The sequence below is a fragment of the Octodon degus genome, unplaced genomic scaffold, assembly GCF_000260255.1.
Source record: "Octodon degus isolate 3935 unplaced genomic scaffold, OctDeg1.0 scaffold00083, whole genome shotgun sequence".
In the NCBI taxonomy this organism is placed as follows: Eukaryota; Metazoa; Chordata; class Mammalia; order Rodentia; family Octodontidae; genus Octodon; species Octodon degus.
The window spans coordinates 8,528,323-8,541,800 of NW_004524659.1; the positions used below are offsets into that span (position 1 = coordinate 8,528,323).

The following is a 13,478-nucleotide window of genomic DNA, read 5'->3' on the forward strand; positions in this document are numbered from 1 at the left end:
GGGCTGGCTGGCATGTGGTGCTGGGGGATTGAACTCCCGTCCCTGTGCTTTGCTAAGCTTGTTCTAAGTAGGTGCTTTAGACCACTGAGCCATCTCATCAGCCCAGGAAGTAGCTTGTTCATGGAACCTCAGGGAATAGTAAGAGGAGCCAAACTACAAATAATATGGAGGGAAGGAAAGGTGTCCATAGTGAGGATAGTGAAGGAACTGAGAAACAATGTGGTCATCCTCCTTGGGGATCCAAGAAAAAGCAGATTTAGACACTGACCTTAGAGTGCAGCCCAGGGGATAGAAAGCCTAGAACAGTGGGATGGAACCTACGGCACACATGCCCAGCCAGCTGTTTTTTGTTTTGTTTTGGGTTGGGTTTGTTTTGGTGGAACCGGGGATTGAACTCAGGCCCTTGCCCTTGCCAGGGAAGCACTTATTCCACTGAGCCATCTCCCCTGCCCCTGTTTGTTATTTTTGAAAGCCCTAAAAGATGTACCATCAGTGGCCTGTGAGATGTCCAGAGGGAGGTGTCCAGATCATGGGATCCCCAGGTTGGGGTTCAGGAAATAAGCCAAAGCTGAGGACAGAGATGTGCCTATGATCCATAACCTTGGCTCCTGCCCAAGGTTCTTTGTTACAGTCTCAGTTGCCTCAACTCTTCAACCTATGTTCTGAGTATTGTAGGGAACCCTGGTGTCTCCTGGTCTCTCCTCACTGCTACCTTTTAGCAGGCCTGGGTCAAGCCATACCATTGGCCCTGACACAGGATATGCCTATAGACTGACTCTGGCTTGGTACCTTCTTCCCCCAGAGTTGGAGATGGCCAAAGCACGGAACCAACTGGATGCTGTTCTACAGTGTCTTCTAGAGAAGAGTCATATGGACAGGTTGGGACCTGGTCCATCCTGGGGTCATAGGGCTGGCAGCTTTGGCATGTGGGACCCTCTGATTTTGGGTGGATCTGCATGGGACATCAAAGGCTGACTTGGGGAGAAAGGTATCCTATGGGGAAGCCACTTGAAACTGTCCCACGCTGGACCCTTGGGACTCCAAGCCGACTATCCTCTTCTGCTGCCAGGGAGCGCCTGGATGAGGAAGCTGGGAAAACCCCCTCTGATACTCACAACAAGTAAGGTTTTGAAGGATCTAGGTCTAAGGGCTTATGGTGGGTAACTTCTTCCTTCATCCATGCCTTGACCATTCTGCCTTGTGCTTCCTCCATCACAGACCTAACCACTCCACATGTACAAAGACCATGGCAAAAGCAACCGGGCCCCCTCATGTTTGGCAGCTAAAGCCCCAAGGGTATGGGTGGTACACAAGGTCCAAGGGATCCCAGTAGCCCCAAGATGCCCTTTTGAGTTTTGTTTGAGGGGATCTGCTAACACCTGATCTTTTCCCACAGGGATTGCTCCATTGCCGCAACTGGCAAAAGGTAAGGTGACAAGGGTTCCAGACAGCTAAAGAGAGATTCTCAGCCTCTGGCCTAGTCCTGACACTTCCCCTCCCATACAGGCCATCTGCCCGCTTCCCCCACCAGCGGAGGAAGAAAAGGAGGGAGATGGATGATGGGCTGGCTGAGGGAGGGCCTCAGCGATCCAGTGAGTAAGCAGTTGTTCTGGAGGGTGGACAGGGAGCCAACGGCCCATATGAGGGTATTAACTCAGCTCCCTCCCCTCACCCCAGACACATATGTGATCAAACTGTTTGACCGGAGTGTGGACTTGGCCCAGTTCAGCGAGAACACACCACTGTACCCAATCTGCCGAGCTTGGATGCGCAATAGCCCCTCAGTGCGTGAGCACGAACGCTCACCCAGTTCACCACTGCCCCCACTGCCTGAGGATGAGGAGGTGGGATGGGTGATGGGCAGCAGCAAGAGATGGTATTGGGAGGGACAGGCGCAAGGGCGCCTCCTTCCAAATTAATGGAAGATGAACACAGGTTCCTAGGTCTCCCAAGTGAATATTGGATCAAGAAAGGCATACATATGTGTGTCTAGGGGTGTGGACAGAGGTCCCTAGGGCAGGCAGATATGGCCACCTTCCTAGGTAGAATGGGAACAGCATTCCCCTGGGCAGATAGACATGATCAAAATTAAAGGTCCCCAAGAGCTAAAGGGCTGCATAGATATTCTTAGTGCAGACAGGTATGGTTAGTAGTTGGGATGCATGAGCAGGTGGGAACCCTTTGGGCTGGGTAGGGATGGATGAGGGTAGGTAAACTGCCTGGCTTGAGAAAGTAGACAGGGGTCTCCAGGACATATATATGGTCTTGGAACTGTCAAGATAAGAGCAGATACTGCTGTTGTGGAATGGGATTCCTGGACAAGATAGGAACCCCTAGACAGAATCCACTGAGGCAGATAGCAGACCAGACCTTCCATGTGGAGGGGTGGGCTGGCAGGTCCAGTTGGGGTCCCCTGGGCTGTCACAAGACGGGTTCCTGGAGCAAATGAATCTGACACCCTAGGCTTTGGGTACAACTCTTAGAAGTATAGATTTCTTGGCAAACACCTCATGTCTTATCACTGGGAAAGGCAGGAGGAATAAAATGTATATCACCAGCTTTCTGCTCTGACTCTTGGCATGATTTGGGACTTTGAATCTCCAGGGTTCCGAAGTCACCAACAATAAGAGCCGTGACGTGTACAAGCTGCCTCCACCGACAGCCCCTGGGCCACCTGGAGATGCCTGCAGATCTCGCATTCCATCCCCACTGCAACCTGAGACCCAGGGCACCCCTGACGATGAGGTGGGTGTACAAGACTGGCCTGAGGCTATAGGGCACATGTTGTGGGGGGCACCAGCATAATCACCCAGCCTGGCCTCTTTCCCTACAGCCCTCAGAGCCTGAGCCTTCACCCTCCATACTCATCTATCGTAACATGCAGCGCTGGAAACGCATTCGCCAGAGGTGAGCCTCCCTCAACCTACTGACCCTTGTGACCTCTGTTGCAATTGCTGTGTCTTCCCTCTACCTCCCCAGGTGGAAGGAAGCATCTCATCGGAACCAACTTCGCTACTCAGAAAGCATGAAGATTCTCCGGGAGATGTACGATCGACAGTGATATTCCCAGGGCCCCACCCCAATAAACATTCCCCAGCCCCATACTGGCATCTGCTTCAGCCCATCCTTCCTGGCCTTGACATAAAACAGTGGGCATAACTCTTGCACTTTTATTGGGCAGTGAGCCTAGGAGGGAGCATGGGAGAGCAGGAAATTCAGTGAGGGAATGAGTGGTCCTTGGTTGGGTTATGGAAGTTGAGAAGAGTGTGGTGGGTGGGTTCTGGTTAGATCTGGCTAGAAACCTGGGGTTAGGACAAAGGGACTGTTGTGTTCTGGTTAATTGGGGAGGGAGCCTAGCACATCTGGACAAATGGGAAACTACAAAAAGGTGTCTGTACAGTTTGAGGTTGGGGATCCCAGGTGGCCTCGAGTAATAGGAACTCGGCATTGGTATAGAGTTCAAGAGTCTGGATGGCTGCTTGGGGTTTCAAGTCAGGAAATGGACTGAGGGCAGTGGAGTGTCTGGTTGCAGGGAAAGGATTGAGAATCTTGGGCTCCAGGTGGCCTGGACAGTGTGGAGCGGGAAGACTGCAGTGTGGGACATTCAGAGGTGGCAGTGGGCTTTATGCCTGGGGTCAGGGCTGTCTACATCATAATCTGCTGGGAGAGCTGGGAGGGTGAAAGTGGAGTGTGCACATGCTTCAGAAGCGTCAAGGAAATGCAAAAAAAAAAAAAAAATGGGGATATAAACTAAGATAGGAGACTAGGTTGAGGTGAGGGTAGTGCTTGTAGCAAGGTGTAGGAAGGGTGCTGGCAATGGCAGGGGCTGTCTAGGTTATCAAAGGCTGGCTCCAGGGTGGAGGGGTCAGGTGGCATCTCTGGGTGGGAGAAACTGTCTTGGCTTGGTGGGGACATCTGGCTGGCTGGAGTCAGATCGGCTTTAAAAGTGGGAGCCTAAAGCAGCTCCTGGGATTCAGGTGTGCCTAGACCGCTACTTGGCAGCAGCCGGAGAGGGCAGTGGGGCCTGGGCTGGTGTGGCCTGGATGGATAGGACGCCCTCAGGGGACAGCGCTGAGGTCACTGCGGCAGGGTCCACACCAGGCGGCAAACGGTAGCGGCGGTGGAATTCGCGGGCGATGAATCCATGCTCGTCCTGCAGGGGAGAGGGTTGAGCCAGCTGCCCCTGCGCTGCCGGGGCACCACGTCCTGCCCAGCCCACCCCCTCCTGTGGCTCACCGGGCGCTCCTCATGGCGCGCATGCACCTCCACGTGATCGCCAACCACCTTGACTGCTATTTCCTCCGGCGAGAAGTGCTTCACATCCAGCAGCACTGAGAAGTGGCCTGGGTCGGTGGACACCTGCGCAGAGCCGGCGTGGGGCGCAGCTGTGAGCCCGCTGGGTCCCACCCCGCTTAGTACCCATACTAGGGCTTCCTTGGATCTACCGACTTACAGGGTCCCCTTACTTACTGAGTCACTGAGAACCTCTTCACCCACAATAACTGGGGTCTTCCCTCCTGCCATGGTCACTGAATTCCCCTTCATGTAGAGTGATGAGCTTCCCTCCCCTGCAAGGTCAGGGACCTCCTTCGCAGGGTGGCCAGACTGTCCTCACTTGCAGTGTCAAACTCCGGAGTCACCATCCCACAGCCCCAGGGGCCCTTCCCCCCCCCCAAGTCCCTAAGCTGCCTCTTGTCCCAGTCTCCAAAACTCTCTTTTACTCTCCCATTTGGGTCCTAAGGTACTCTTAACAGTTACTGGTTCCCTGTCCCCACTGCAAAGTGGCCAGGATCCCCTTCATTAAGTCACAGGACCTTTACCTATCCAGGGGACATAGGGTCACAACGTTCTCCAAACTCCATTCCCCATGGATAATAGCGTTTCAGTGACTCTCAGGAGTCACTGCCTGTCCTTTTCCCCAGATCCTCCGGGTGAGGGCCCAGCACTACCCCACCCCTCAGAGCGACAGGGACCTCCCACTCACTCCAGTACCCCGGTCTCATGTTTCATATTCGAGAAGCCCAGTTGAGTGGCCTTGCTCCACTACACTAAAACCAAAGAACATTTCTTTAGCCCGCAAGTGGCCAACTTGCCCCTCCCTCTGGCCTGGCACCTGGGCGGTGGGCAGCGCCACACTGGGGGCGCGCAGGTAGTAGGGGGCGAGCGCAGCAGGGCAGAGCGTAGCCAGCTCGGCCTCCAGAAGTCCCTCTCCGAAGCGCTGGTCAAAAAGGCGACCCGGCGCAGACAGTCCGGGCAATGGGGCCGAAGCGCGGCGCAGCCAAGTCGGCTGTACAGGTACTGGGATCTCCATCCTGTTCCTTCACTGTCGTCCTGGGATCCGCAGTGCCCCTGAGTGCGCGGCCGCCGATTTATAGTGCACCGTGTGCCGGCCTCTAGGCGGGCTTCCCGGGGACATTGGGACGGCAGCCAGACTCAGACATTAGTAGAGCCTTATTTAGAAACCCCAATAATGACTTGGCCATTTATTAAGCGCCTGTAGGATATCTGGAGAAGGACGCCAGGGAAATGTTAAGGTTCTTCAATGTCCTGAAGGGGAAACTAAGGCTAAGGAAGCAGAGCCCGGTGGGCATAGGGGACACAAAGTGCAATTGGGACCTAGGCCCCGAGAGCCCACCAGAGCGAGTCCTGGGTCCTCCCCATTGGCTGTTCTGAGGATGACGCAGATGGAAGTCTTAAGAGCAAATTCCTGGAGAATGCAGTGGCCAGGCCAGGCTGACGGAAGGATACAGAACAGACCCTACCCCCAGGTTCCAGCGGGCCTAATTCTGTGCCTCTGACTCAGCCTCGGATGCTCTGCGTCCAGGGGGCGTGAGCCGGAACGCTCTATGCTGGCCCCCCAGGGGCCGTGCGCCGGATCCTGAAATAGCTCATTTTGATCCCACTACCTGGGCCAGAAGCCCAGGCCTGGCAAGCGGTGCGACCAGCTGCCTGTATTGTGACTAGCTTCTGCAACAAGGGGGAGGGGTGGGGCCGGCGGGAAAGTGTTTAGGTGACCATCAAGATTGGCTGACTGACGCAACCGATCCCGAATGCTCCTTCAACAAATAAAACAATATATTTATACTACACAAAGACTCAGCAGCCACAAGGAAAGCAGAGCACCAGACAGCTGGAACTCGTGGAGACTGTATTGCCTCCAATCACAAATCCTTTCCATTGGTTTATGGTCTTGCCAATTACTGCTTTGCACGCTACAGATTCTCCAATCAAACACGCGGTCTCAGGCAGGTCCGCCTTAGAGCCAATCATAAGACGTCTTCCATTGGCCACTTTCCAGTGACATTTATTTTCCTCTTTATCATTGGTCGTCCGGGCGGCCATCCGCTTCCTGCAGGAGCACTCCGGGAGAGAGGCGGGGCTCATAGAGCATTGCTAAGCGACAAAGATGCGAGACGGATCTGTCCAGTGAAAGAGCAGAGCAGGCGCGAGCACTGTTGTGGCGGCCGGATGGACCGCAGGTGAGACTGATCCCTCTCCCACAGACCACAAGAAGCTGGAGGAGGATCAAAGGCGAGGGCAACACAAATTTCCTTAAGGTCCGGAATCGCGCGTTTAACATTGGAACTACAACTCCCAAGATGCTTCACAGCCTTTGGCCGCTCCTGCCTGGTAGTTCACACTCCCGAGGATCTCAAAAATACTTTATATTTTTCTCTCTGAGTAGCCAAAAGGGATTACATTCCCTAAGTCTGTTCAAAGGCAACTTAGAAACAGTTTCTTAATTTTGAAATTCCTCGCAGAAACCCATTGGTGTTGTCTCTAAATTTTTCCCACTTAGGCGGAGCCCAGGGAATCATGGGGATTGTAGTCCATTTATACTTTTCCTTAGCGGCCCCCCCCCCCCCCCCGTTTATAGGCAATGTACAGTATACGGTATAGTCGTGGTTCTTAAACCGAACTCCAGAATCATCTGGGAAATGTTTAGGGAGATGGAAATGCAGTTACTCTGATTTGATCACACTATATATGCTGTATTCTGCCTTCTAACCATACTTTCCCCTAAATTTATTAGTTTTATCCATTCAAGACTGCCCGTTTAGAGATACTCCTCCGAATCAAAGCTACTATTAGCCGTCCTGCAGCCAGACCTGGGATCCCAAGGTGAGGACACTGCATAATGTTGGACACCAGCCTGGTAGCAAGGGAGTGACGACTAAGGAAAGCATATATTGAGAGATGGAGAGACAAACAAAATCTTCCTCTCCCACGGCCTTCCCTTGCCGCTGGATCCCTCATCACAGCCCCAGTCATTCTAGGTTGTTACCAGTGGCGACACTGAGATGTTTCCTCTCCTCTGGACTAAGGCTTTATGAGAGATCTTTGTTCCTACAGGGATGACCCATCACTCCTAACTTTTCTTCGTTATGTGCTCCTATCATAGGGCCTGAACCCATCCAGCTCCGAGAGCTCCAGGCTCCCACAAGCTTCCAGCATGTCAGCCAGGTCCCCTGAGCTGTTTGAGGAGTCTTGGCCTTCCAGTTCAGTGACCTCATCCCTACCCAGCACTACTGAGGGACAGATGGAGGCCTCCTCATCACCCACCCTGATGGACAGTGGGGAATCAGTGGTGGCCAAGTAAGTACCAGAAGCCCTGAGGGGAAAGGAAAAGTTAGAGGAAGGAACTCCATAATAGTCATATAGAGCTGCTTATTCAGTGCTCTGTGAGGACCAGATACTTCCTTTGTATTCAGAGCTCTGAAGCTAGAATACCTGGGTTCAAATCTGTCTGATCATGGCTTCAATTTCTTCTTCAAATTGAGCACATTAACAGTAACATATCTTTTAGGGATTTTTTTTCTGTTTGTTTTGTTTTCTTCATGATATTGGGAGATTTTTTTTTTTTTTTAACAGTCTCACTATGTAGTTCAGGCTGGCCTTAAACTCATTATGTATGTAGTAGTCCAGGGTGGCCTTGAACTCATGGTGATTTTCATGCCTCAGCCTCTCAAGTGCTGGAATTACAGATGTACAACCCCCCTCCCAATGCCTGGAGGTTCTGGGAGGTTGAACCCAGGTGTATTCTATCACTGAGCTGCATCTCCGGCCCTTTATGCATATTTATTTATTTATTTATTTATTTTTATGTATTTGGTACAAGGTATCACTACGCAGCTTGGACTCATCCTCCTGCTCTCACAGTCTCCCCAGCACTGGAATTACAGGCATGAGCCACCACATCCGGACTCTGTTGGTGGCTTAGCATGCCCCAGGGCAGGCCGTGGTACCGGGGACTGAACCCCAGTCTGTGAACTTGCCTAAGCAGGCACTTGGTCTGCTGAGCTATCTCACCCGCCCTCCTTTATGTATCTTTAAATTTTGAGTCTCACTAAGTTGCTAAGTTGCCCAGGCAGGCTCAGACTTATGCTCCTCCTGCTTTAGTCTCCCCAGGTGCTAGGATTACAGGCATATGCTACTGTGCCCTGGCCCCCTAAAACTTTTTAAAGTTTTCAGTGAGTCACTGTATATGCTGATCTATAACAGTGCTTGCCACATAGTACTTGGGTTTGTAGGGTTCAGGTTCAGGCACTGTAACAGAGTCCCAAGTTCGTTGGGGCTTAAACAAGAAAGCATTTATTTTTCTTTCATGTAATGGTCTAGGTAGAAGCCACCAGGGCTGATCTAGCAGTCCCTTTTTGAGGTTTAAGGCATATAGATTACTTTTATATTTGGTTTCCTATCTAAGCTGTTGTCCTTTTCTTCATGGACCAAAATAGCTCCTAAATCCATCAACTTTCTAAAATCACATCTCATTACCTATTAGTAATGTGATCACAAGTCACCTCTCAAATGTAGTTCACTGAACGGTGGCCATGTGCCCAGCTAAAAGTTGAATTAACAGACTGCATAGTAGCTCAGTGGTAGAGTGCTTGCCAGATGTGTTTGAGGCCTGGGTTCAATTCCCACTATTATAGGATGGATGAATAGCTAGCTAGACAAACAGACTAAAACAGACATAAAAATTGTGTTACTATATAAGAAAGGAAAATAAATATTGTAGACAACTGCTTGCTTTTGGTGACTACTTAGAAAGCAGCTGTATTTATCTGGACTGCTGAACATAGCTTTCCATGGTGTTTGATACACATTGGCTATTCTCCTTTTCTCCTCCTCCTGCTCCTCCTCTTCTTGCTCTTCCTATCTTCTGGTCCTCTTCCTCCTCTTCCTTTTTTTCTTCCTCTTGTTCTTGCTCTGCTCCTCCTCCTCATTATTATTATTTGGTTTTCTTCACTCTTCCTGTCTTCCAACTTGATGCTCACAGGTATATAAATAGGTTCCACCAAGCTCAACCCACCAGCCGAGAGGAACGACAGTGTACAGGCCCAACCCCAGCTGATTTTTGGTGGCTGCAGACTGAGTGTTCAGACTCCAGCAGTCAGCTTGCAGCAGGTACCTCCTTCGGGCCCAGTCACCCCTAGTTTAGAACACTTCCTGATCAGTGTTCCCCATAGCTACTCCTCCTGGCCACTGTAACTTAACTCAGGTTTCTGAGCAGGATCCAGTAAATCAGAGGGGCGACCCGGTCCAGCAGTCCCAGCTCCTGCCAAGGGTGCCAGCACATCCCAGACTGTGGCTCCCCTTCAGAAAATGAAGCAGGTGACATCCTCATCCACTCCCTCCCCTGTGTGCCTGAACTGCCAGCAGTAGCCCTGGGTTAGAGTTAGAGCCGGTCCCCAACTCGAGAAAGCTTAAACAAGAAAAGAGAATTTGTTAAATATAATTGAGAGTTCTAAAAACAGATGCTTTCAGGCATGGTCAGATCCAGGTGTCTGGGAAATGTTGGGAGCAACTCTGCTCTCTTGATTCTGTGTTTCTCTTTGTTGGGTTCAACCTCAGGCAGGCCTTTCCCTCACAGTAACCAAGATGGCACCCAGTGGCTGTAGGCTCCCATGGTGTTCACTCAGTTTCTTCAGTGGGAAGTAGGAACTTTCGCAATAGCTCCCTAAACCCCTGGCGTTCCCTCTTATTTGTTCATCCTTAGACCAGTTACTGTAAACCAGAAGATAGTGTTTTGAGAGCCAGGTGTGGGCCCATTTGATCCTACAGTCCTTCAGCAACAGTGACTGTCAAGGATGTGGATCCAAAGAGGCTCACTAGGCCTCTCTTCCTTGAGAAGCAGCAGTTGAGAGGGTGACACGTGCTAGAGACCTGCACTCCAGGCTCTCTGTCCAGAGCTCCTTTCTCCACAGGTGGAGGCTGACTGACTTCTTTTACCCAACAGAGCCTGAACACATGGAACTCATCCCTGCTGGACCTGGAGACACTGAGCCTACAAAGCAGAGCTGCCACGCTGCTCAAACGCAGGTGCCTGTCCCACCCCTTTGCCCCTCCCACTCCTACAGCTGAGGCCCAGGACACTGCCTCTGAGACCTCCATTGCCTCCTTCTGCCTTTTCTCTACAGCAAGGCCTCCATCTCCTCCTCATCCCTCAGCCCCAGCGACGCCAGCTGTTCCTCCTTCCCTGTCAGCTCCAGTGGCCTCTCTCCCTTCTCCATGACCTTCACCCCTGAGTTCAACAAGGACTCTGGGCCCAGAGCAGCTGGTAAGTGCAGGGAGGAAGGATTGGAGGCAACCTGGTTCAAATCCCATCTCTTCTACTTACTATGATATTTATGCTTCTCTGGGCTTTGTTTACCCAACTGTGAAATGGGAATAATAATTGGATTCCTCTCCTACAGGTATTGTAAGGATAAAATGAGTTCATGAATAAACAAAAAACAGCAGAGCTCTGTCTCAAGCTATCATAAACATGACAGCCCTCCCATTTGCAAAGGCTTTTACAAACTTGGCACCATGTTGCTCTGATACCAGAGTTTGACCTACGAGACTATAGTCATACTGATCTCATTTAGGGTGAATATTCATACTCTTTGCTATGTTCATAGTACATTGAACTATATGGCTTTTTGGTGGTGGTGATGGTGACAGTACTGAGGGTTGAACCTTTGTGTTTCACACTGAGCTACATCCCAGTTACAGAGTCCCACTAACTTCTTAAGTTGCCCAGGCTGGGCTCAAACTTGTGGTCTTCTTCCCTCAGCTTCCCAGAGTGCTGGGATTAAAGGCCTGTGCCATCATGCCCAGCAGGAATTTTTGTATTTATAAGTCAAAAAAGTTGAATATTAGCAGTTTCATATAGTTTGGCTATGTTTCTTTTTCTTTTTTCTTTTCTTTTCTTTTTTTTTTTGCGGTACTGAGCATCAAACTCTGGACCTTTTACTTCCCAGGCAGTTGGCTAACTTTCAATGTGTTTGAGTCCAGGTACTGCCCCACAGTCATATCTAAGCTCTATAAACTGCAACTTAGCTAAAAAGTGCAAACTGTTGTGCATGGGGGCACATATCTATAGTCTTAGGGCTCCGTGAGACTGAAGCAGGAAGATCACAAGTTAAAAGACTCCAGCGTAGGCATTTTAGTGATACTCTGACTCAAAAGATAAAAGAGCTAAGGGTGTGACTATTCTAAGGCCCTAGGTTCAGTCCTAGTACCAAAAGAAAGAAAAGGACCTAAAGCAGATGAGAAAAGAGAAAAAAAGCCTGAGGTAGACAAGGAAAGAGCCTTCTAGACAAAGAACCACAAGCTCAAAAGCCTCTGCCTGTTACCAGGAGGGAGGTGCAGGTAGGAGGGTTCATAACCAGGAAGGCCCCAAACACTCCAGGACTCACAGCCTCCTGGTGGCTGCGAGTAGGGAACAGACTAGGAGGACAGGAAAGACTGGAGTCCAGGAAAGAGGCTGCTGGATAATCCGGGCTGGGTAAAGTTGGACCAGGGTGAAGGGCAGTGACAGGGCAGAGACAGTAGGGGCATTCCAGAGTCTGCCCTGTTTAGTGCTACACCCCCAGTGTCCAGAACACTAGGCCTGGCAAATAATGCGAGCTCAATAAATATTGTTGCATGAATGAAGAAGTGGAAGATGGCAGGTAGAGAACCACAAGTGCCCTATCCCCTGACTGGCCCCTCCCCACTTCCAGCCCCAGAGAGGAGTTGGGCATTACTGACCAGCCTGCAGAATGCTCACCACACTGTCTCCTTCCTCATCCCCTTCCCTCTGTACTCCCTTCCTCAGCAGCTCCAGCGTCAGCCCAGGCCCCCACCCCTGCTCCAGCTCCAGGCTCCTCCCCAGCACCCCTTCGGCCAGAGGATGACATTTTGTACCAATGGCGGCAGCGTCGGAAGCTCGAACAGGCCCGACGGGTGGAAGGTGATGGAACCTGGGTGTTGCCCCGGACCCCTGCCCTTGCCACTCTGGTAAGTTGAAAGAGGGAGGATCCTGAGGGGAGCTGGACCAAGTTGGAGGATGAAGGGCCCTTAGGGCCACGCCCGCACCTGCCCCAGCCCCAACCCCGTGGTCCCCCTCTTTTATCTACAGCCTGCTGCCCCTGCTGCCTCTGCGGTGACTCTCTGTTCCCTGGCTAACCAGCCGCCCTGTGTCCCACTGTGGGGCAGTGTGGCCCCGCCTGGTCCTGCAGAGGCCTTTTACGTGGAGAGGCCTCCTGTTGCCCTAGGGCCCTCTCCTCACATCCTCTGGGCGCCCAGCACCCATGGGTTCTTCTGGGCCCCACAGTCCAGTCCCTGGGCACCTCTTGGAATGGTTCCTCCGCCACCGCTAGCCTCCACCCCTGTTCCCTCAGCTCCTCCAGCTTCCCAAGCCTCCACCTCAGCTCCCCCGGCCTCCTCCTCAGCTCCGCCGGCCTCCTCCATCCCAGGGCCCACCACCACCAATCCCATATCCCCTGCCACCTACCAGAGCCTGCCTACCCCCGAGCCAGGCAGCTCTGCCCAGACAGAGAAAGTCGGACCCAGGCCTCGGAAGGGCAGAACTTCGTGCCGGGACGCTGTAGGCCGAGCCCCAGCAGCCAGCGAGGGGCCAGGCGAGCAGCTCAGGGGTGCCCTGGGCCAGGTGGTGGCCGCCCGGCTGTTCCCTGATGGCCTGGAGGACACGCCCCCTCGCAGCAAGAGCGACCCCCTGGGAGTCAAGGTCACCCCCCTTCCCTCAGAATCCGGGAGTGGGTCTAAGGCCGGGTTGTGCCAGGCGAGGGCCACACCCAAGCCCTGCCCAGAGGAGCCGGGACTTCCACAAGGCTCTGTCACTCCCTTAGCTGAAGCCGGGTCCCCACCACCTAAGGTTCTGCCCTCTTCAGCTGAGAGGGTGGCCACACTCCCCGAGCCCCCTTCTACTGCTTTGGAGCTGGGATCTCTATTGGCTGCGGCGCCCTCGGCCGAGGATCACCATGCCCCATCGCCATCGGAGGACCTGTTCTCTCAAGCTGCCCGACTTCTGGAGGCTGCAGAAGGTGAGCCTGTTGCATGCACAGGGATCTTAGTGGGGGCCAGCCCCCCTGAGAACTGTTTTCCTCCCAGATTCAGACGGCAGCGAGTTTCAGGATGACCCAGTACTGCAGATGCTTAGAGCCCAGAGGGTGGAGCTGCAGCTGCAGAAAAGGTGATCCTATGAGACT

At 52.4% G+C, this 13,478-nt stretch overlaps 3 protein-coding genes across 8 annotated transcripts in view; 2 read left to right on the forward strand and 1 right to left on the reverse strand.

The window, feature by feature from the left end:
• Lin37 (lin-37 DREAM MuvB core complex component) overlaps positions 1 to 3,145 on the forward strand; it is a 4,701-nt gene extending 1,556 nt beyond the window's left edge. For 2 of the 6 annotated variants that reach the window (XM_023721485.1, XM_023721484.1), the window contains 9 exons: positions 803 to 926; positions 1,070 to 1,120; positions 1,219 to 1,296; positions 1,397 to 1,426; positions 1,507 to 1,592; positions 1,678 to 1,844; positions 2,605 to 2,745; positions 2,834 to 2,907; positions 2,980 to 3,145. In XM_023721485.1, coding sequence (XP_023577253.1) covers positions 803 to 926; positions 1,070 to 1,120; positions 1,219 to 1,296; positions 1,397 to 1,426; positions 1,507 to 1,592; positions 1,678 to 1,844; positions 2,605 to 2,745; positions 2,834 to 2,907; positions 2,980 to 3,061 — 833 coding nt within the window. In that variant the 3' untranslated portion in view covers positions 3,062 to 3,145. The remainder of the gene's footprint in view (positions 1 to 802; positions 927 to 1,069; positions 1,121 to 1,218; positions 1,297 to 1,396; positions 1,427 to 1,506; positions 1,593 to 1,677; positions 1,845 to 2,604; positions 2,746 to 2,833; positions 2,908 to 2,979) is intronic. The other 4 variants (XM_023721487.1, XM_023721486.1, XM_023721488.1 and 1 more) reach the window with 3 other exon arrangements.
• Positions 3,146 to 3,156: 11 nt separating this feature from the next.
• Positions 3,157 to 5,593, reverse strand: Hspb6 (heat shock protein family B (small) member 6). Its single transcript, XM_004636740.2, has 3 exons — positions 5,114 to 5,593; positions 4,237 to 4,359; positions 3,157 to 4,153 (listed from the first exon to the last, which is right to left on the reverse strand). The coding sequence occupies exons 1-3, from the start codon at positions 5,309 to 5,311 to the stop codon at positions 3,992 to 3,994; spliced, it is 483 nt and encodes a 160-aa protein (XP_004636797.1). The 5' UTR covers positions 5,312 to 5,593; the 3' UTR covers positions 3,157 to 3,991.
• Positions 5,594 to 6,414: 821 nt separating this feature from the next.
• Proser3 (proline and serine rich 3) lies at positions 6,415 to 13,466 on the forward strand. Its single transcript, XM_023721451.1, has 10 exons — positions 6,415 to 6,479; positions 7,049 to 7,122; positions 7,403 to 7,596; positions 9,281 to 9,408; positions 9,515 to 9,615; positions 10,241 to 10,323; positions 10,422 to 10,561; positions 12,086 to 12,267; positions 12,389 to 13,313; positions 13,381 to 13,466. Exons 3-10 carry the CDS (start codon positions 7,454 to 7,456, stop codon positions 13,464 to 13,466), a joined length of 1,788 nt encoding a protein of 595 aa, XP_023577219.1. The 5' UTR covers positions 6,415 to 6,479; positions 7,049 to 7,122; positions 7,403 to 7,453.
• The last annotated feature ends 12 nt before the right edge of the window (positions 13,467 to 13,478 follow it).

Coding starts and splice junctions, on each gene's coding strand:
- Hspb6 (XM_004636740.2), bottom strand. CDS start 5,311: ATGGAGATCCCAGTACCTGTACAGCCGACTTGGCTGCGCCGCGCTTCG. Junction 4,360..5,113: donor TGGCGCTGCCCACCGCCCAG/GTGCCAGGCCAG, acceptor GGCTCTGCGCAG/GTGTCCACCGACCCAGGCCA. Junction 4,154..4,236: donor CGCGCCATGAGGAGCGCCCG/GTGAGCCACAGG, acceptor TCTCCCCTGCAG/GACGAGCATGGATTCATCGC.
- Proser3 (XM_023721451.1), top strand. CDS start 7,454: ATGTCAGCCAGGTCCCCTGAGCTGTTTGAGGAGTCTTGGCCTTCCAGT. Junction 7,597..9,280: donor GGGGAATCAGTGGTGGCCAA/GTAAGTACCAGA, acceptor TGATGCTCACAG/GTATATAAATAGGTTCCACC. Junction 9,616..10,240: donor CCCTTCAGAAAATGAAGCAG/GTGACATCCTCA, acceptor TTTACCCAACAG/AGCCTGAACACATGGAACTC.